A 22,281-nucleotide genomic window follows, 5' to 3' on the forward strand; every position below is an offset into this window, starting at 1 on the left:
GCAAGCAGTCGTGGAACTAACCGCGTCACGATATTCGTCCAATTAAAAAAAAAAAAAAAGCTAGTTGGAATGCACAGAATGTTTGATAAAAAGACTATGTGATTTTAAGATCATTTATTACAAAAAAATCAAAAAATCAAAATCATTTATTACAAAAATTTACAAAAATAAAAAAGTTATTAACATATAAGATGCATTTATGATGCATGCAAATATCGACAATTTGAAATATTACATTTTGCCCTCGGCTTCGCCCGCAAGAATTTCCCACGGGAATGTTTATTTTTTTCTAGATGCAAAGTACCCTTGCTAAATTTCAGTAGGTACAAACAAACTTCTTTTCGCTTTTGTAATATTAGTTAGGATTTAGGGTCCTTTAAATAAACAAATCCTGAACCGAACCTATAAAAGAACCGAACCTATTGATAGTTTTGATATATTATAGATAGTAGTTAATCGTTCCAACGGAAAACATCATGTCCAATCGGTAAGACACCCAGGTAGTCGGAATACCGACCAAGGAAAAGTAATGAAGTTGATTGTGCTCTGGTTAGAATATAATAGAAAGTAGACTGGTTAGAATAAATGTTATTTTTTTATTTATCTGACATTGTCGGAAGCTAAAGCTTAAGAAGAAAACTACAAAAGGAAGTTTATGAGAATTCCAGAGAAAGTTTCTATAAGAGCTGCTTTAGACTTGCTTTGTAAAAGAAACATTTAAATTAACCCACGGAAATAGAATCTTAGTATTTCTTTATTAAAAATAAGAATGGTTTAATTAATAGAATAACTGTTTTTAATTAAAATATCTACAATGTTTTAAGTTGTTCAACATATATAAACGTTAAGGCAATTACTCCTCGCACACTAGCGCTTCACATTTTTAATAATTTTTTAGCGAAAATAAATAACAATATTTTAATAGTTTATTCAAAAACTAGATAAAGAAATTCAGTAGAAAGTATTATAGTTTATAAATATATTGGAACAAATCACACAGATTGAGCTAGCCCCAAAGTAAGTTCTAGACTTGTGTTATGGGGTACTAACTTAACATTATTATATTTTATAACAAATAGATATATGGATAAACATCTAAGACCCGAGCATATCAGAAAAAGATCATTTTCCATCATGACCCGACCCGACCAGTCTCCTGTGATTACATTGTATTATAAAAAACTATAATACTTTCTATAATAATTTTTTACGTAGTTTGGCTTGGTCTATTAAAATATATATTTTTTAATTTTGGCCAAGAAATAAAGGTAATTAATAAAAATGTGAGGTGGCGCTCGTATGCTGGGAATAATCGCCTTAAGGGCACGCTCTGTCTATTACATGAAAGGATAAACAAACAATGTAATTTATATTTGTAATTAATGTTGCTGTTTTCTTTCGAGTATTGAAATTTTATTAGATTTTTGTATTTTTTGTGAAAAAATAGGTGTCGTTTTTGCTAAAGTTACGCGAAAGTAGCTCATATAAAAACCGAATAAGGACTTCTTTTGAGATACGAAAACGACTTACTCTTAGTCGACACCATCATCATTCATCTCATGATAGTTAACAGTAAGATCATTGACCTTTGATTCTATCAATAACAAATCCGAACCAACTTCAACAAAAGCCTTATAATACGTAATACGCGAATTCATAGTCCTGCCCTGACCTAAAACTCTATCCAAACTATCTTCCATGTAAACGATGTAGACGAAGCCATCGGGCCTTGCCTAGAGAAAAAGCTACTTTTTTACCTCAGCATAGAGTATATTTTTGCCTAATCATGTTGGTTAGTAGTGGTATCATGATGGTAGTTTCATTCGAGCCGATAGTATCAGGGTTGGCTGTTTCCTTATTTCGTCAATACTTATTCAGGGGCGGCAAACTAAGTAAGGTATTTTCTTTGAGCTTTACAAAGTCGATCTTGTTAAAGTGAAGGTTTTTTTGAGGTAGACTGGTGAGGTCGGTTGGAAGTGAGTTTTAAGGGCGGTTTTATAAAGAGACTGGCTATGTGCCAAAGTTTAAACCCTTTTGGAAATTCCGCGCTTGATAAAAGAGTCATGTTTGTTCTAGAAATGGCAAATAAATATACAGATTTCCCCAATAAGTCACAATTAAAATTAATCGCGACTTTTCTTCATAAAGTACCTACGTTTCTCGTGGATTGTCACATATAAGTTGGGGGTCTTGTCCTTATGTATATCACTTATTGACATCAACATTTCAACACAAGACAAGCAACTCAAGTCTACCACTTGTATAACATTGATTAACCATACTACAACATTATTTTATCATTCTGATAGTAAACGCAGTCATGTTGCTACACAAAAATCGTTCAACGGGCGATCGTTTCATACATTTTATATCAATTTCGGGTCAGCGCCGCTTGCGGAATGGCCTATAAATTGCGTCCAAAACAATCGTTTCATATTTTTATACGAGCTAGTTTTTTACAACAAAATGATAGCACTATAATATTTATAGTTTTTGTCATAATTATATCAGTTACGTATAGTGGGCATGTGCGTTATTTCGTAGTCAGTAATCGTAGTTAGTTTCGGTGATCTAAACTATTGTGATAATATTATAAAATTATTTGGTTTGTTTCAACTAACCTTATTGCACACAAAAAATTAAAAAAGTATGAAATTGCATTGAATTGTAAATAAAGTATAATGGCAACGGTGAACTTATCTCATGAAAAGATCTTTTCCAGTCAATCGGTAACAGAAAAAAGAAATAAATAATAAGAAATAAATAACACACATAATTTGTAAACCAATATCATAATTCTTATGAGAAAGGTTTAAAACCATGGTTACCAGCCAAAAAAAAAAGGTGAAAATTAAAAGTTAAATGCGGCTATCGTGTACAATAGGAAAACATCAGTACAGTCGCGGCCATAACTCAAGTCTTAGTCGCTCGCGGCGGCCATTTTTCTTGTGTGCGTTTTATCTGAGAAGTCGCGCGGCGCCGCCGTCTTAAGTGGACTTTTGACTTCTGTCGCGCTTTAAGTGCTCCGGTTTATAATAATAACTTTAATTTGCGTTCGAGTGTACTTTGTCGATATCATCATTACTAGTTTCCTTCATTTCGTTTATTTTTATGGTGTTCTAAATGATCTAGTACCGTCTTTTCTGACACGAACAAAGAAAGCTCAGTTTAGTAATGTTACTGAGTTAAATTACACAGTAATACCAAAATTATATGTATAAAAAGAATACGTTATCAATAACAAAAATGTTAGGACTGGCTGAAAAACAACCAGTCACTTTTTAATTAAATTTCAAAAATGGAAAGAAATTATAAATCCATTATAAGCAAACTGTTCCGATGTCGCAGTAGCTGATGGCTGTTAATCAGCTTAACTGTACTCGAATAAAAAACTTAATGGACTGAAATGTTCGTTCAATCAACGGTTGAATTTTTCAATTTCGTATTGGGAATTGTCCGACTTTAACGGGACTTCTTCGCAATGTCACGGGGTCGTCGTCTTACCTTACAAAAATCTAAGTCACTCTCTTTTTCAGAATGTAAAATGATCAAAATTACATTGTAATGTTTACATCGCAAGCACGTCCGTGATCAAAAGTTAAAATGCTTGTGATCTAGAGATTCAACGCAATGGATATAAAAAATGAGAGTTAGCGGACGTTGGGCTTCGAGGGTTAACGGCCAAGGAAGAAAAAGGTAAAGATGACTGAGAGAGGATAATAAAAGTGTGTAGCTGATTTCTCACTCTTAAGTATAGTCGTCGTTTATAGAAAGGACCAGTTATATCCTCCCATGGTTGTCGTACGAAACCAACAGTTTTGTACTTATATAACCTCAGAGCGTTTTTCTGGTTTCTTTCTCAGCCGTTATGCGTCGTAGCTTAGTTTATATCACCGATCTAATATACATAGATTATACATCAACTTTTGTTTGTAAAGTTCTAGTTTTACAAGGCTGAAATATGATTATTTGAAGCTGACCAATTGGGCGTTTTGCCCATCTGAGCTGTCTGAGATTATTCCGCGCATTGGTATGATTTTTCGAAGTATTCCATTTAGTGCACCATATTGAATTGAACCGATTCAAAGATTCATTAATTCTATAAAATAATGCAATAGCTAGTTGTATTTTTTTTATTTTGATGACTATTGGAAGGCTCGTATATCATTAGAAGAAAAAAAAAATACTGTGACAATGACAATACTTTCAAAGATATGACAAAAATAAATTCACACATTTTTGGACTCGTCCAAACGCTCCATACTAAATGACACGAACAGGTGACGTCACAACGTGCGAAAATGTTCGCGAAGAAAGATATGTTTGTTCGACAGCTACATTAAATATTACATGTATGTGTTGGTAAGTTGTCACAAAATTTTTGTTATTTGTGATGGTTAAATTTATTTTTCATAATTTCATATTTTTTGAAAATGGACTTTCTAACCAACTTTCAATCTTCGTATTTAGAACCAGCACCAGTTTATGAATTATCATAATGATCCTAAATATATCTATTTTATCTAGATTATACATTTTTTATAATTCTCTGACCTTGGCAACTACCCTATTACCTAATTACATATTATTAGGTAATGACATTATTTTTTTATTAAATGTTTCATTTAGATTTGGTCGATTCGACGAATATAAAGAAGATGCGAAGAAGAACAGAATAATATCTATTCCTTAATAGCACTTTAAGTAATAATCGAAAAGGTTTTATAATGATGCGAATTCTTAAAAACAAATGGCAATATGCACATCAAATCTCAACATTACAAGTAACTAATTAGCTCGAGTTGCTCTCGGCGAAATAAATTCAAATTCATTATTCGAATGACACATAAAACTGGTTACTCTATTGACTGGTGTGCAAAAGGGAGCTGTCAAGATGACAATCGAATAGGTGCTATTCCAAATGGTGTTGGAATAGCACCTATATATAAATGGAACACTTGGAATTTGCCGTTGTGACGTAAAAACGCGTTGCGTTTACCAGTAGTGCATTGAGAGGTTAATCCGGCGTTTCGTCGATTTTAATTTACTCTTTTCAATAAACGGTATAGCGGCGTTTTGTTTGATTCAATTTTTTCGGATTTTTTTATAATTGTATACTAATATTTAATTATGTTCTTTTTTATCACATAATTTCAATTAAGACTTTTTTTGTTAGTTTGATACATAATATTTGGCAGTTATTACGATTATATAAATTGTAATTATGACGTATATATCTATTTAAGTTGGAATTTTGTTCTAACAAGAAACGCTGCTTTTGAATATGCTTTATATTCAAAATTAGAAGAGTTTTCAATCCATTTTATGGCCTTATACCATTATGTAATGTTGGTAAATCTATGTGTCCCTTCCGTCGCTTCCTACGACATTCACGGCAGCATATGGAGTAATTCTATTATAGGGTAGGACCACATGTCTCATAAACTCACCTTATTATCAATTACAGAGTAGATATAGCCAAGAGACAAGAAGCTTTAAAAAATCTTTTAGTTGACGTAGATATAATTTAAAAAGCTCAAACATTATTCTGATTTGACATTATGTTTTGAGGAGGACAATTTTATTCTGAGGTTGTCCTATAGTAGTAGTCTGGAAGTTTCTCCCACTTAAATGTACAATTATATACTTTAGGAACAGAAAAAAAATATTACAATTTTCTTTTTAAACTTCAGAAATACACTAAAACTTTATCATCTGGTAACCGTCATAACAAATCAAAGAGAACCTTAATTAAAATTACTTCAACCGTACCAATAAATCTCATCACGAAATACGAAATCAGTAAGTTTAGTTAAGTGCAAAGAAGCAATTTTGGAAATTCGACGATAAATTTAGTTCCTACGCTGTTTGTTACTTACGGAGCGGCTGTATTTCCTAATTAGTTGGCGCTTGCGACAATTAACTGAGTCATTTAGTATTGCGTATTGTTGAGAACTGCTACATTTCAATTAGGAAGTTCAATGTTTTTCAGTACCTGTGATCTATCAGGATATCGATTAGGAAATTGTTAATTTTGTAAATGACCGAGTACCGATGGTATTGAGTATCGACATTTTTGAAAATACTGAAACTGAAGATAGTCAAAACTATCGATACTACTATCGATAGTTTTGAAAACGAACGATATATTCGAAAGTCCTATCGATATTCTTATACATAAGGTGATATGGATGTTTCTCTGAGCCCAATAATCAATTCGGATATTCGAAACGATTTAAATGTAACATTAAAAAGTCTCTACTAGCTTTTGCAAGCAGCTCCGACCGCGTTAATTTGCCACAGGAACAGTTATTTTTCCGGGATGAAAGGTACCCTATGTCCTTCTCCATACTTCAAACTTTCAATTTCAAGATTGGTTGACTATAGATATAGCGAGAAGAGGTAACAAACAAGCAAACTTACTTTCGTATTTATAATATTAGTTATTATTAAATCGAATTATCAAATAAGTAAGACATGTTATGGGTAAGACTTAACGTTACTTATAAAGTTTATACCGGTGATTCGCATTGTTATTCCGGCGTATTCGCTCAGATGGCCCAATTCCTGAATTTATGAGGGAACAAATCTAAACAACCCAAAACACGAACCGCGGCGTCACTGCAAAGTTTAGGTACAGTCGGCGGTTAGATGGCCATAACATACGGGACCCCACATGGGGCAAACCCCTCGGGATGTCCCGTATTTTAGAATCACACAACTGAAAATGGATTCTTGCCTTTTTTAGAAACGCAAAGACGTATAAAAATTAAATTGATATCAAATTCACAGGTCAAGGGACTCTTTTATCTGTGAATAATTAAATCAAACTTCCTATTAATAAAAATGGTCTAATTCGGAAAGAAAGGGCTTGCAATACAGATAAAGATAAAAATCCGAAAACTGTAATTCATTGAGTACACGAGTAATGTAATTTGAATAAAGAATTGTTAATTTTTTCGAATAAGTAAATGAAACTATGGTGCGAGCCATTCTGTCAGGAACAGTATAACATATTCTGTGACGGCGGTATATAAATCTCGCCGACAATTTGAGATCCGATCTCGAGCCAAGCAGGTTATCTTAGAGTCTGACACGTTATTTGTTCACAATATTCGTCAAGCGTTTTTGAGGAGCGGAACGTGATTTTTGAGAATACGTTCTTTATTACGTTTCCAGGAATTGTTGTCACAAAATAGGTATGTCATGTAACAGGTACTTAAATAAACTTAAATTAATACCAATAACTTTATATACTCGCGTGGATGTATTACGAGGCGACTAAAGGGAAAGCTTGGCAGCTGTTAAGTAATAATAATAATTTTCAGGTTCTTTATGCAAAGGCCAAAACGGAATTCTTTTACTAAAACTTCGCTGTCCGTGAACCGTGATAGTAGGACTGTTGAAATGTTCACAGATTATTCACAGTTCACTATTCTATTGCGGCTATGATAAAAAAACCTAAATATGGGTCTTCCATACAACAAATCAAATTATTTTGCTTGTCTATTTAATGAATCTATGTATTTTCATAGATAACTAGCTTTTGCCCGTGGCTTCGACCGCGTTATTTCCCTATAGGAACAGTTATTTTTCCGGGACGAAAGGTATCCTATGTCCCTACTTCAAACTATGTGTATGCAAAATTTTAAAAAGATTGGTTAAGTAGCTCTATCTACTTAAGAGGAAGACGAGGTAACGTGAAGGTACGTACGGGAAGGTACGTGAAGAGGTAACAAACAAACTTACTTTCGCATTTACAATATTAGTTACTGTACGAAACCCTTCGTGCCCGAGTCCAACTCGCACTTGCGCAGTATTATTTACTGTACGAAACCCTTCGTGCCCGAGTCCAACTCGCACTTGCGCAGTATTATTTACTGTACGAAACCCTTCGTGCCCGAGTCCAACTCGCACTTGCGCAGTATTATTTTCTTTTGACTGACCTTTATAGGATTTTTAAAATTAAAAAAAGTGAAGTAGATTTGTCTCGAACTTTTAACGAGACGTTCGTTTTGATTGTGTAGAACTAACTCTTGGTGACACTTGCTGAAGCTCACGTCGAGATAAGCTCCTAAAATAACTTGTGTTTCTAAGTTAGCCGTTGTTTAAGCCCGAGGGTCTTCTTAGCCAGTTTAAGTTTAAGCAGTGTTCGTCATTGTTCATTATGTCTTTAATTTTTAAAATTTTGCTTGGTTGTTGAGGATTTTGTTTAAAACTATGTTCTATAAAATTTATTATGCATATTTTTTTATATTTAACAGTTAAGTTAAAACAAAAGGATCACAACAGGAACAGATCTTAACAGACAGAGCTACCAGAATTGCGAAATCGTATGGCAACTGTGTACACCAAAAGTTACTAATAAATAAAAACAAAAGATGAATATTACGTATTTAAAAGCACATTTCACGGAAATGTTCAAAATGCACAGCATTAATTTCAAATTTCGAAATAAATTCAAACTTCCACTGAGCATTAAAAAAAGCGAACTAGTTTTAACTTTATCAGTCTGGTATGTGTAAAAGCAGCAAAATTCCGAGTTATAATTTAGTCAGACCCATGTTTATTCCAATGCAAAACTGGCCAGTTCTGATAGTGTCACAGATTAAAAATATTATTTTGTATTATTTTGGAATACGACAAGAGTGCAACGACATTGCGTAGATAATGTCTGTGCAATCGTCCACACGTGGTACAGGTGTGAGCAAAATTACATGCACAGAGCAGGGGACATTTGGGGCACATTTCTCGGTATTTCGGGATATTTTGGCGTCCGAGGGAATTCGAGATAACGCGTCCGATTGTGCCCGTCGCCTCGGGATTGCGAGATGCTTGCGTTCCATTTTGTCCATTGTTGTGTTTTAGTGTTCCATTCAGCTATAATTTTGTGCTGCGCATTGTAGATTGAGGAAACAAAGTTCGAAATTTAAGCGAAGTTGAAATAATATTTTAACAAACATATTTCCGGAGTGTCATAATTATTTTGCAATGCAATGTTAACATTTTGGAGCAGCAAAGGAAAGTTATCTAGGATTTTGTGACTTCATATTTCATATTCAGTTCACAGATTATTCACAGTTCACTATTCTATTGCGGCTATGATAAAAAAACCTAAATATGGGTCTTCCATACAACAAATCAAATTATTTTGCTTGTCTATTTAATGAATCTATGTATTTTCATAGATAACTAGCTTTTGCCCGTGGCTTCGACCGCGTTATTTCCCTATAGGAACAGTTATTTTTCCGGGACGAAAGGTATCCTATGTCCCTACTTCAAACTATGTGTATGCAAAATTTTAAAAAGATTGGTTAAGTAGCTCTATCTACTTAAGAGGAAGACGAGGTAACGTGAAGGTACGTACGGGAAGGTACGTGAAGAGGTAACAAACAAACTTACTTTCGCATTTACAATATTAGTTACTGTACGAAACCCTTCGTGCCCGAGTCCAACTCGCACTTGCGCAGTATTATTTACTGTACGAAACCCTTCGTGCCCGAGTCCAACTCGCACTTGCGCAGTATTATTTACTGTACGAAACCCTTCGTGCCCGAGTCCAACTCGCACTTGCGCAGTATTATTTTCTTTTGACTGACCTTAATAGGATTTTTAAAATTAAAAAAAGTGAAGTAGATTTGTCTCGAACTTTTAACGAGACGTTCGTTTTGATTGTGTAGAACTAACTCTTGGTGACACTTGCTGAAGCTCACGTCGAGATAAGCTCCTAAAATAACTTGTGTTTCTAAGTTAGCCGTTGTTTAAGCCCGAGGGTCTTCTTAGCCAGTTTAAGTTTAAGCAGTGTTCGTCATTGTTCATTATGTCTTTAATTTTTAAAATTTTGCTTGGTTGTTGAGGATTTTGTTTAAAACTATGTTCTATAAAATTTATTATGCATATTTTTTTATATTTAACAGTTAAGTTAAAACAAAAGGATCACAACAGGAACAGATCTTAACAGACAGAGCTACCAGAATTGCGAAATCGTATGGCAACTGTGTACACCAAAAGTTACTAATAAATAAAAACAAAAGATGAATATTACGTATTTAAAAGCACATTTCACGGAAATGTTCAAAATGCACAGCATTAATTTCAAATTTCGAAATAAATTCAAACTTCCACTGAGCATTAAAAAAAGCGAACTAGTTTTAACTTTATCAGTCTGGTATGTGTAAAAGCAGCAAAATTCCGAGTTATAATTTAGTCAGACCCATGTTTATTCCAATGCAAAACTGGCCAGTTCTGATAGTGTCACAGATTAAAAATATTATTTTGTATTATTTTGGAATACGACAAGAGTGCAACGACATTGCGTAGATAATGTCTGTGCAATCGTCCACACGTGGTACAGGTGTGAGCAAAATTACATGCACAGAGCAGGGGACATTTGGGGCACATTTCTCGGTATTTCGGGATATTTTGGCGTCCGAGGGAATTCGAGATAACGCGTCCGATTGTGCCCGTCGCCTCGGGATTGCGAGATGCTTGCGTTCCATTTTGTCCATTGTTGTGTTTTAGTGTTCCATTCAGCTATAATTTTGTGCTGCGCATTGTAGATTGAGGAAACAAAGTTCGAAATTTAAGCGAAGTTGAAATAATATTTTAACAAACATATTTCCGGAGTGTCATAATTATTTTGCAATGCAATGTTAACATTTTGGAGCAGCAAAGGAAAGTTATCTAGGATTTTGTGACTTCATATAAAATCTTTTGATATTCTGAGAAATAATTCTAACACTAAATGCAGCATTTTGACGACCTCGGTGACGCAGTGGTAAAGTGCTTGCCCCTGAAACTGATTGGCCCGAGTCTTGGATGTTTATCTATATATGTATTTGTTATAAAATGTGGTATCGTTGAGTTAGTATCCCTTAACACAAGTCTCGAACTTACTTTGGGGCTAGCTCAATCTGTGTGATTTGTCCTAATATTAATTTATTATAATTATCAACATTTTTCCGAAAGTGAAATGTAATATTAGAATGAAATCAAATCTTCGGTATCAAATATTAAATTACGAATAATAAAAAAAACATTTTTAAATTTAAGGAAAATTTAAAAATGTTTTTTTTTACAGATCTATTAATGCATAAATAAAATTGGTTTAAATACTGACCACACCAAAATGATGACCGACTGCGTCTGCTTAAGTTTTAATGTTTAGTACATTAAAACTTAAGCAGATTATTGTATTATACAGGTCCGAAACAAATTGGTATACAAATAGTTCTTACTTACTAACTCGTAATATATAACTTGACTTGTCCACGCCTACATATGTCCGTAAGTTCCAGTTTTCGTGGGAAGGTTTCCTTTGTCACTTCGACGTGTAATGACACCAAGGTTCCAAATTTATCCCGAAATCTAATCTAGGAAAATAATTTTGTTGCTTCTATTTAATTACATTGCCACCTACATATTATCTAATATGTAGGCGGAATGTGATAGCTAATTTAAATAATATTTTTGTATTCTTATGTATTTTTTAAAAGATATAATGCAAGTATAGGATTTCCTCCCATTTAATCAAAAGTGGTCACAGCGACTTGTTGTTAAAGTATTTGATTCACATATGGGCACGTCATTGAAACAAGGACTCCAGATGCAGACTGTTTATTAATCGTCCAAATTTTCCTCTATTTTTATTTTATTTTTGTTTTATTTAATAAGGTTAAATCACAGATAACAGAACTTAACATACAAATTAACACAAATCTGGAAATCTTTTTAGTTCTGATATCCAATGGAGACTGTACACAACACTTATGGTAAATAAAAAAAAAAACAATACGTGCAAACAGCTAGATTAAAACTAGACATAAAAAAAGTAAACACAGAGACAACTAACAAAAGAAAATTTATTACAAAGTACCTCTACAATATACGATGTGAAACTCAATTTTGTATGACTATCAAAAAGTAGGCCACAATTAAGTACAGTGCTTGTTGTACAGCTTACAAATTCTTATCATAGGATCATTATGATTCCATTCATGAATAGTCATCATCAACAGCCCACGTTTAAACGTCCCCACTGCTGGGGCACTGGCCTTCCTTACAGATGGATAAGGAGTTTGAGCCGTGACCCACCACGTGCCCATTGCGGATTGGCGGGTTTTAACGACAGCAAATTCAACCGGAATCGACGGCTTTACGTGCCTTCCGAAGCACTGGGGAGCTCTAGACAATTCAAACAAGTAGACATTATTGGTACAACCGAAAAACTTATGCAATACCGATTCTACTAACGATAAATCATTATTGTATGCCAATTGTAAGTTTTATAAGAAACGCCGTGATTAAGACCCAAAAGTGACGCACGCATCTTTGGTCACTGTATCCTATAAATTGTACTGCAATGCAGCTAAGGCATCAGATACAATTCTTTATTTCAAAACACCAAAATCGCTCCATTTCAATCAATTCCGACTAAAGCTCGATTCGAAAGCCGACATCAAATTAAAATTGCAAGATAGACCAATCCATTATAGCTCGAGGGCAAGATATGAAGTGATTCAGCCGATTCCCTTTTGAAATATGGCTCTGATAATGTTTTTTATCCGAAGTCCTCAACTTTATTGGTGAGATTAAGAGCCGAGATAGACTCGTCGTTGACCGAACTGAGTTTAACAACGGATTACGATCTGGGATTTGTTTTGAGATTAAAGATGTAAATCACTTGATGTTTCTTGATGACTTTTGTTTGATTACTGTTGTTATTATTGTTTTCATTACTGTTGTTGTGAACCATGATAGATAATAATCTTAATTATATATTTTTATTATAAATTAATAATCTTAATATTCTCTCTAATAATCATAATTAATTTAATTGAATAACTAAGAACTTCATTTTGAAACTAAGTCTTTTATTAAATTAAACATTCTTTCCAATTTCTATTTTTGGTAGTAATTCCAAATAAATTATAACAATTGAATTTGTTACTTTATGGAACTTGATATACTTAAAGTTCTACGTATTATGTTGGGTCTGCTATTAAGCCCACCTCTCAATATTTTCTCCCAACACAACAATAATTATTTCGTATTTAAAATATATGTATCTTTTTGTTTGTTTACTTATTCAACAAAAATAAACCACAAATATTACATTTACATGTGACTAAAGCAAATCCAAATAGGAAGCGGTGGTGGTGTAATGGTTAAGACGCCCGCCTGTGGATCGAAAGGTCCCAGGTTCGAATCCTACTCGTGCCACATGAGTTTGTATACCAATCTGACTCATGTATAGTAGTTTTCATCGATCACCACTTGCTTCCGGTGAAGGAAAACATCGTGAGGAAACCTGCACACTGGTTGATTCTTATTAACTTGTTAGGTGTTAGGGTAATCTCAGGTAGGGTTGGAGTAGAAAAAGGCAAAGGCAGTCAGTTGTATAATAGTATAATTAATAAGTAAAATATAGATCTGTGAACAATAAAAAAAAAAACATAAACTATAGCATTAAATCACTATAAAATTTAGAACACTTTTCCGAAACATATTAAAACATTTACCCTTCAAGGGTCCATAATTAATTTAAGATATTTTATTATTATTACAGCGTACGTGTGGTACGTGCCGATAACGTTATGGTAATGAATGAGTCAAAATGTGATTTCAAAATATCAAGTGGAACAATAATTTAAAATATTTAATTTAGACTGAAAGAAATAAAAATCATCAATCAATGCTAGCGCGCACGCGATATCACTAAAGAGGTCATAAACTTGTGTATGAAATGGAGAAGGCAATGGTAAACCACTCCCATTAATAATGTCAAGAAAGTTGTTACGTGTTTCATTCCACGTAATAACCACGACCCTCAGCCATGAGGAATACGACTATGAAGAAAGCAAATCCACTTTTAAATTTTATTCTCAAATACAAATCTTCTCTGTAGTTGATTCGGAGGTATTTTGTCGAACAAATTAACTTTGGTCCTTCCGTCCGGATCGTGACGTCACACAAAGCACCCGACGATTGAAAAATGTCCGACAAAGGGTTACCCTTTTAATTAACTTCTACCAAGCGGTGTTGTCAACTATTCATGGTAGGGTTGTTTGAAAAAGATTTATAACATTTTACGGACAAGTTAGCCCACATTATATGGAAATTATGACAACATTTACTTCATAAATATAAATATATTAGGACAAATCACACAGATTGAGCTAGCCCCAAAGTAAGTTCGAAACTTGTGTTATAGGATATTAACTCAACGATACTATATTTTATAACAAATACATATATATATATATATAAATAAATATCCAAGACCCGGGCTAATCAGAAAAAGATCATTTTCCATCATGACCCGACCGGGGATCGAACCCGGGACCTCTCGGTTCAGTGGCAAGAACCTTACCACTGCGCCACCGAGGTCGTCAATTCATATTCAAATATACAATAAATGTGATACAGGGAAAGTAAAAAAAAAATCTAAAAAGTAGTTAAAAATCTTATGTTACGAGAATTAAGACTTTATTTTGTGAAAACTGAAAACTGTACTTAGTCAGTGACTGTACTTACAGTATTGAATTGTAACATATAAACGGTTCGGTGAACTTGGTACATTGGAGTACATAAATCTGATCAGAACAACCCCCAATTGTCCGCTACCAATGAAAAAATGTCACTCGCCGTAATGGGACTATATAACCCAAGCAACTGATTCATGTCGTATTTACATCCTGCTCTATTGTCCTGAGTTCATACAAAATGCGTAATGGAGACTAGATAGTACGGCAAATTCAAATACATTAGGCTGAAACGTAGTTATTCGGACCGTGTTCCATGGGTGAGAATTTATCGTAGGATTGTTAGATCGAGTTGTCGACTATATGTGAAGAGTCCCAATCCACAGTGAAATATATATTCAAGGTCGTTGGGTTTTATCAAAGGATTGATGTCCGGTGCAGATTTTCATTCTATTACTATCAAAACTGTATTAAAGTAACAGTGTTACCTAACCTTTCTTTTTTTAAAGCTTTCTTTTGTAAAAATTAAGACCTTAAAATATTGTCGCATTGCGCTGTTTTCTAGGTTTGGCTATTAATTTTTTTTTCCTGGATACGATATAAAAATAAATAGATATAAATAATTAGAAAGGAGCACATGCAATCGACTTCCGTATATGTGTAATGGCTTGTTTGATTTGAATTTATCGATGAAAATATTTTTACTTGCCCATACAGCTTTTGGTTAGAAGTTTTCAACATATAAACCTTTTCATACTATTACTAACATTTCTTTCATCCTTACAATCATCATGAAATACCAGCCCCAGTGATCGGAACACTTGACAGTCGACACTCGAGCTGACAATAAACGGACGATATTGAGCCGGCACAATACCTGCTCGATGGAAAACTTATTTTTGCAGCACATCGATTTCTATAGTCAATTTCCACTCGATTCAAAAGTGATTTTATGCAGAACTGTCTAGATAAACTGCTTAGTTTAACGTGCTCATTTATCAAAAGTAATAAATAAATTCAAACTATTAGGATATTTGGGTGTTAACGCTACTAATAAAATTGATATATACTCGTAATTATGAACTCAATTCATATTCTTTATATTTTATTTTTTAAATCGAATGATTTAAAAAATAAAATGTTATTCCTCTGGCAATAAATAACATACTGAAAACAAAGTAAATTGCTAAATTTCTCAAAACGCACCCATATCCGGTACATATAAATTATCCTACGACATTGAATATAATATATTTCCTTCTTTCAGGTGCAAAACCGAACTGTACCGGTATCAGTGAAGCCGGGTGTCAGTGAAGTGTCCAGCGGTGATGGTGATGACTGTGAAGTGATGCGTGGATGAACAGTGAGTCATCACCATGGAACGCGTTGTGGCTCTGATCGGCATTGCTCTGCTTGGTTGGATCACTGGTAAACAAACTTTAACTATAGACATTATCACTTTTATTGTTATTTTTTGTTTAATCACATTTTTTTTTACTATATACAGGTATTTGTATTCAAACTATAGATACTCATCCGTAATAATAAATGTGCACTCTATTCACATTTAAATTACAAATGTACATTGAAGTCGATTTATCATCCCTTTGTTCTCATTGTTCAAAAATAAAACCTGAAATTTTAACTCAACAGTCCACCCTGATATGATCCGCCGTCCAAATCTTTGAACTTAACAAAAGACTTGACATTTTTACTTTTTACAACACTAATTGCAGACTGAAATATTAAAATTTTATCTAGGTCGCGTGGAATTAGTCTCAGCGAGCCTAATTAAGAAACGAAACAGCGAAAAAGTGTTCAATTCCATATAAATTAACTCGTTTCTTTAATTCCGGCTAAAACGCCTTTTAGCTGATTAACATTTCAGCGCACTGGAGGGCATCCAAGCTTGTATTGTGTGAGTCAAGTTGTAATACAATTACGTTGAATGGATGGCGCAAACTGAGCAACTAATGAGTGGGTGACTTGACGGCAACCGTCAAATTGGAGAAGTTTAGTACTAATGATTATTATGTATTTAGTGTTAATGTTTATTATGTACTAGCAGCTAGCGCGTATTTCCCATGGAAACATTTATTTTTCTGGGATGAAAGATACCCATTTCCTACTCCATATTTCAAAACGTATTCAAACATTCATGAAGATTGGTTGATAAGATAGAGTGTGAAGAGGTAACAAACAAACTTACTATCCCATTTATAATATTAGTTGGGATTCGTATTTTATACACATATTTAATTTGGCTTATACTCGTACAGTGTGGTATTTTAAAATATCGTTATACGAGTATACATATATAATTATTCATTCATATTATCATATCTGAGATACAGGAATTCAACTAGAGATAAGAATTTTTCTATGTAATATATATGTCGTATGAGCATCTTCTGTATAGGTATCGTTACGCTTTGTCTGTAGGTACAGTTAAATTTCTCTAATAATTTTGAACCAAAAATTGTTCGGCCGCGCGAACGAAGTCGCGGGCATCAATCTAAGCTAGTCTTTCTATATTTCGTAGCATCGTAGCAGTCTCGTAGAGCTTCTACAAGACTGTCATGCGATTGCGAACAGTTGTTTTCACGGTAACGGCACACAATGTAGTCATAATGCTCATATATATTTTTTATGAGCCACAAGAAGACCACGTTTTATTCGTCTCCGTTCAGTCAAACAACGTAATTGCAACATAAATATTGACTGAAAGTTGTTTCAAAATTTTAGTTTTGATGTTGAGCATTTTTTATAATTTTATTATTTTTTAAAAATGGACTTTCCAACAATCTTTACATCTTCGTATTGTTACTGTATATGAATTATTACAATATTTTCTCTAGAGCCTAAATATTTTTTACAATTTTCTTACCTTGTACCTCTATATATATTTGACATTTAATTTATCGACACACAACGCAGGTTTATAAAGATATTACATACCTATTTTGATTAATAAGTCTGTGATATGTCTTTCCATAAAGACGAAAAGAATTTGATTAGCTGTACAAAACGACTTGTGAATTGTAAAGTAATTATTATTAAAATAATTCGTTACAGAAACGCAATACATATTCCAAATACGAGGATAAATGGATACTGATAAGAATAATGATATTGTAATTTCTAAACCAAGTTATTATCTAAAATTATCCAAATACGTGTCTTTGAGTTTAACCTTGAAAGGTGTCGAAAGCAGAATACGTAATGACTAATTTGCCTTCATATTTGATTTCTATTCTATGAAACCTGCATTAAATAGAAACGAAATTATTTGTATTTAATATGGAAGTTAATTATGTTTAATGTATACATTTCTGTGTCGTACTAATGTCAATTTGGAACAGTTTTTTCTTAGAAGAGTGATGTTTTAATTGAGATATAAAAATAGCCCTTGTTTTTTCACGTCTTTCTATTTGTACTATATTGGCGGGCAAGTACAGACCAAGCTTATATAGGACATAATTATTATTACCTATGTAGAGAATTAGATTTAGCTGCCCTCGACTGTAAGTACCATTCAACATTTAGTCTTCCCACCAAACGTGCGTGCATACATACTAACAAACTTTCACTTTTATTATATTAGTAGGATAGTATGCTAAATATGTGTTTTTCATTTATTTTTTACACGCGAAATATGGTCTTTTAAAAGTTTTATTTTATTTCTAAAAATATTTCAAATTGAATTGTAGTGTGCTTAGACTACTCGAAATAAAATGTCAATGAGAAGAATGGAAGTAGAATAATTTATTTTACAATATTTACATATATTTATAGTACAACATTGATACTGCACACGTAATTCGCATCACGGCACAACTCGCGCGGTGGTGGGGAGCGCGCAGCGCGCGTCGCGTCGCGTTGTTTCTACTCAAACTGTTTATGGGCTCCACAGAATTAATTTAATGGTCTTCTAAACTTTGCATTGGAACTTTATTGCTTCAATATAATTTCTATTTACTTTTGATTGAAATCCGACAAATATAAATGCAAAAGTTTGGGTGAGTGAGCATGTTTGTTACTCAATGACGCAAAATTTACTGCAAGAATTTCGATCAAATTATTAAATTTGTAGTATACGGATAGAATATAATGATTTAAAATATCACATAAGATACTTTAAGTCGCGAAAATTAAACTGAAGCGAAGCCCCAGTATGCAGCTAGTTAGATACAAACAATGTATGAAGACGGGACGAGTAGCTAATATAATCCAGAGATTGTGCTAACGTACTCTTGGTTCGCTTTCGACTGCCTGCAATTTATAGGCTCTTTTGGTTTTATTGTGTAGGAATTGTGACTTATTATTATTACTTATCAAGAATCTTACTCATAGGCTTTGAAGGAAATGTTCATACAGGGAGAGTTCACAAAAATTGACAGAATTGTCCTTTTTACGGGCAAGCGAATTTTATTTAACTAATGTATTGAAAACAGTTTGAATACAACTCCAACTGACATTACAAATTGGCTAAATAATCATAATCTTGAAGTGAATTGAAATAAAACAAAATTGATACAATTCAAACCTTCACAAAAAAATCGCATTAAAAATGACATATGAATTTAATAATTCAAAATTAAAATTTGTTGACATAGCTACATTACTAGGAATAGATTTGGACACTAATATGACTTGGAAACCCCATATAAGAACATTAAAAAATAGGTTATCGTCTTTTATATATGCATTAAACCACTTAAAACGTATGACCGATTTTAAGACTTCGCTTGCAGCATACTATGCATACGCGCAATCAAGATTGTCACATGGGATAGTCCTGTGGGGAAACTGCTGTGACAAAAATGTATCCGAATTCTTACAAATATAGACGAAATGACATCTTGCCGCCCATACTTCAAATAACACAAAATATTAACATCTATTTACATTTTGAAAATCTGCAAATTCGTACGGAAACACAGTGAATTATATACTAATAGGGATAATTACAACAGAAGAAACAAACGATATTTAAATAAATTATTAATCCCACTTACTAATATGGCATTAATTGGATCTAGTCCTCATCATATGGCAATAAAAATATTTAACCATATTCCAAATGAAATAAAAAATATTAAAAAACCATACATATTTACTAACTATATCAAGGTTTTTCTTTTGGACAAATGTTATTACAGTATCGCAGAGTTCTTTGAAGATCAAATCGATCGGTGATACCTTCGACTCCCCTTCATTTTTAATCGACTTCAATTTTAATCATTTCAATCATTTTTAATAATTTAATTATTTAATGCATGACAATTAACAAACAATGTTAAATATTTAAGTAAATGGCATCTAGCTGTTTGCTGCGCCCTCGCACGGCGTCACCTGTACTTACTTATTATCTATGTAACATTTAACATTTCCACTTGTGACATTGCAATAAATGAAGCTGAATCTGAAAATGTATTCATATAGATTAAACGAGCTGCGATCAGGAGTGTTAAGCCAGTTGAAATATACCTAAAAATGTAAAGTAAACGTATGATAGTTTAGGTTATATGTAACATTAAAATTAAGTGGGAATTAACCGAGAGTTAGGATTATGTCCAAGGCAAATTGTGCGCGCTTGTTTTAAAATATCAGCCATGGTAACAGGCCTCGACTCGACCATTGCCGCCAACTAGGGACGGAAAAAATGTAGCCTTAATTGTTTTAACAAAGAAAACTCGCCATTTTACTCGCCTCACAGCTCGCCCACTGTGAAAATGACAGTATTGCTGGATACACATTATTGTGCCGAAGTTACGTTATATTTGTGTGGCCTCCAAAGAAATTACTTTTCCGAAGAATAAAGATGGCTGTATTGGTTTATTTTGTTACAGATATTAAACATAAATATAATGTACGTATTGAATATTTCTCAAAGATTTTCTATTATGTTTTTTCACCAACGAAGTTTTTCGTTTACATTTACAACATTGTGTTAAAAATAGACTTGTGTAAATTGAAAAAATTGTTGTCTTTATTTAAAGTATTACTGTACTTAATTGGGGCACTTTTGTTTTGTCCAAATTTACATAAAACAAGTCTCGAACTTACTTTGGGTCTAGCTCAATCTGTGTGATTTGTCCTAATATATTTATTTACTTATATCTATACTTCTACAATATCAATACAATTCATTTATAATAAATAAATTCAAAGGTTTAAAAGTACCTTCAATGAATCAAATGAAATTCGTTTAAATGAAAATAGACAATACTTTCAAAAGTCTCTCGTATCTTTATTGTGAAAAAAACGTATATACGAGGGAAACCGGATGTACCGTAAAAATACAATTTTATTCTTCTTTGTTTCAATAAGCTAATCCAGATTAGTAGATTTTGTGTGAGAAATCGAGCAACAAATTTTATTTGCGAATTTTCATTTTAATTTCGTAGGAAGAAAGGAAATCCCTCATTTATCTGACCGCGAAGCCCAGAGTGCGTTTTCCTACTTTTTTAGATAGATACATAACTGTTACAGACACAAAATAACAGAATAAATGTTTTTGTGATGCTCGGTCGTCGGCGTCCCTTAGTTGTCAGACCATTGACGGGTGAATTTTTGAGCATTACGATCACTGTCATTCAAATTCAAAACAGGACTCCTTCAAAATTCAACAAAGACGAGAATCTTTTTATTGCCCTAATTTATGAATAATCGAAGGTCGGGAATGACGGCGGTCAAATGCTAGAAATACTGCGCATATCAGTTACCCCTTCTGCCAGGGCCAGGCGAGAACGGCGAAGGTAGATACCGGTTCCCTACGTGATTTAAATGGTAATACGAGTATCTAAATGTGAATGCTTTAATGTGCAATGCAATACTCTGGATCGTATTCAAACATCAAAAACTAATCCACGTAATATCCATACCATCACAAATAGCCGATTTATTTCCGAAGATACCCCGTCCGGTCCACTATCGATGCAGGTGCGATATCTCAATCTGTTAGAGCTTTGCATAAAAGCTCACAAGCAACATTTCACCTTATTTACAAAGCTGTAGAGTTGAAAATACATCCGTTACATTGGGGTATTAGACTGGACCACTTTGTTAGAGTGAATGCCCGTATTTTGCAAATATATAGGCGATGCACGAATATTCTGTTTATGTGTGAATGACTGTGTGGCATCAGATATGGAATATACTTGGCTATGTGTAAAACATTGATAAATATAGTTTTAAATTTACAAATGTAGGTACAGAATAAAATGGACCATTGGTTTAAACAATACATCAATATTACGAGGATCGAGGATCTTAGAACAAAGGTCGTCTGCATGTGTCTACGTCACTTTAATGTAAATATGCTGACTGCAGTGCTTGTATTGTTGTGTGAGATATTATCATTTCAGGGTACTGTTTATATACTCTACTCACTTTGTGGCTTAAGGTTTCATATCTTAGGACTAAAAGTGGATAAAGTGCTTGGTTATCTAAGTAAATCACAATGAGGGTTGTTAATTGAGATACAATACATTCGTGGCTTGCGTGTTGATGAATGTGGCGCTAAAAGATTTGTGTGAAACTCCATTGTACGAAAAATAATTACATAAGATAATGTACTGTACAACCAATTAAGTTTACCTTTCTAGCTACCTATGCGTTTAATCGGCTCTTACGATATCCATGAATAGGTATATAGGTATATAATGGTTCTATTTTTTACGGAACCATGCTATTAAAATTAAGATACTATTTTTATTAACACTCGATATTGTTTCTTCATTAGAAAAATCCTATTTCTTTTGCACTATACTTCAAATGATAATACTAATATATG

General features: G+C 33.3%; 1 protein-coding gene across 1 annotated transcript in view; it reads left to right on the plus strand.

Moving 5' to 3' along the window:
- Nucleotides 1–22,281, plus strand: part of LOC128670481 (uncharacterized) — a 222,066-nt gene that overhangs the window by 25,845 nt on the left and 173,940 nt on the right. Inside the window, exon 2 of the mRNA XM_053746161.2 lies at nt 15,751–15,911. Coding sequence (XP_053602136.1) covers nt 15,860–15,911 — 52 coding nt within the window. The 5' untranslated portion in view covers nt 15,751–15,859. The remainder of the gene's footprint in view (nt 1–15,750; nt 15,912–22,281) is intronic.

The sequence above is a fragment of the Plodia interpunctella genome, chromosome 6, assembly GCF_027563975.2.
Source record: "Plodia interpunctella isolate USDA-ARS_2022_Savannah chromosome 6, ilPloInte3.2, whole genome shotgun sequence".
In the NCBI taxonomy this organism is placed as follows: Eukaryota; Metazoa; Arthropoda; class Insecta; order Lepidoptera; family Pyralidae; genus Plodia; species Plodia interpunctella.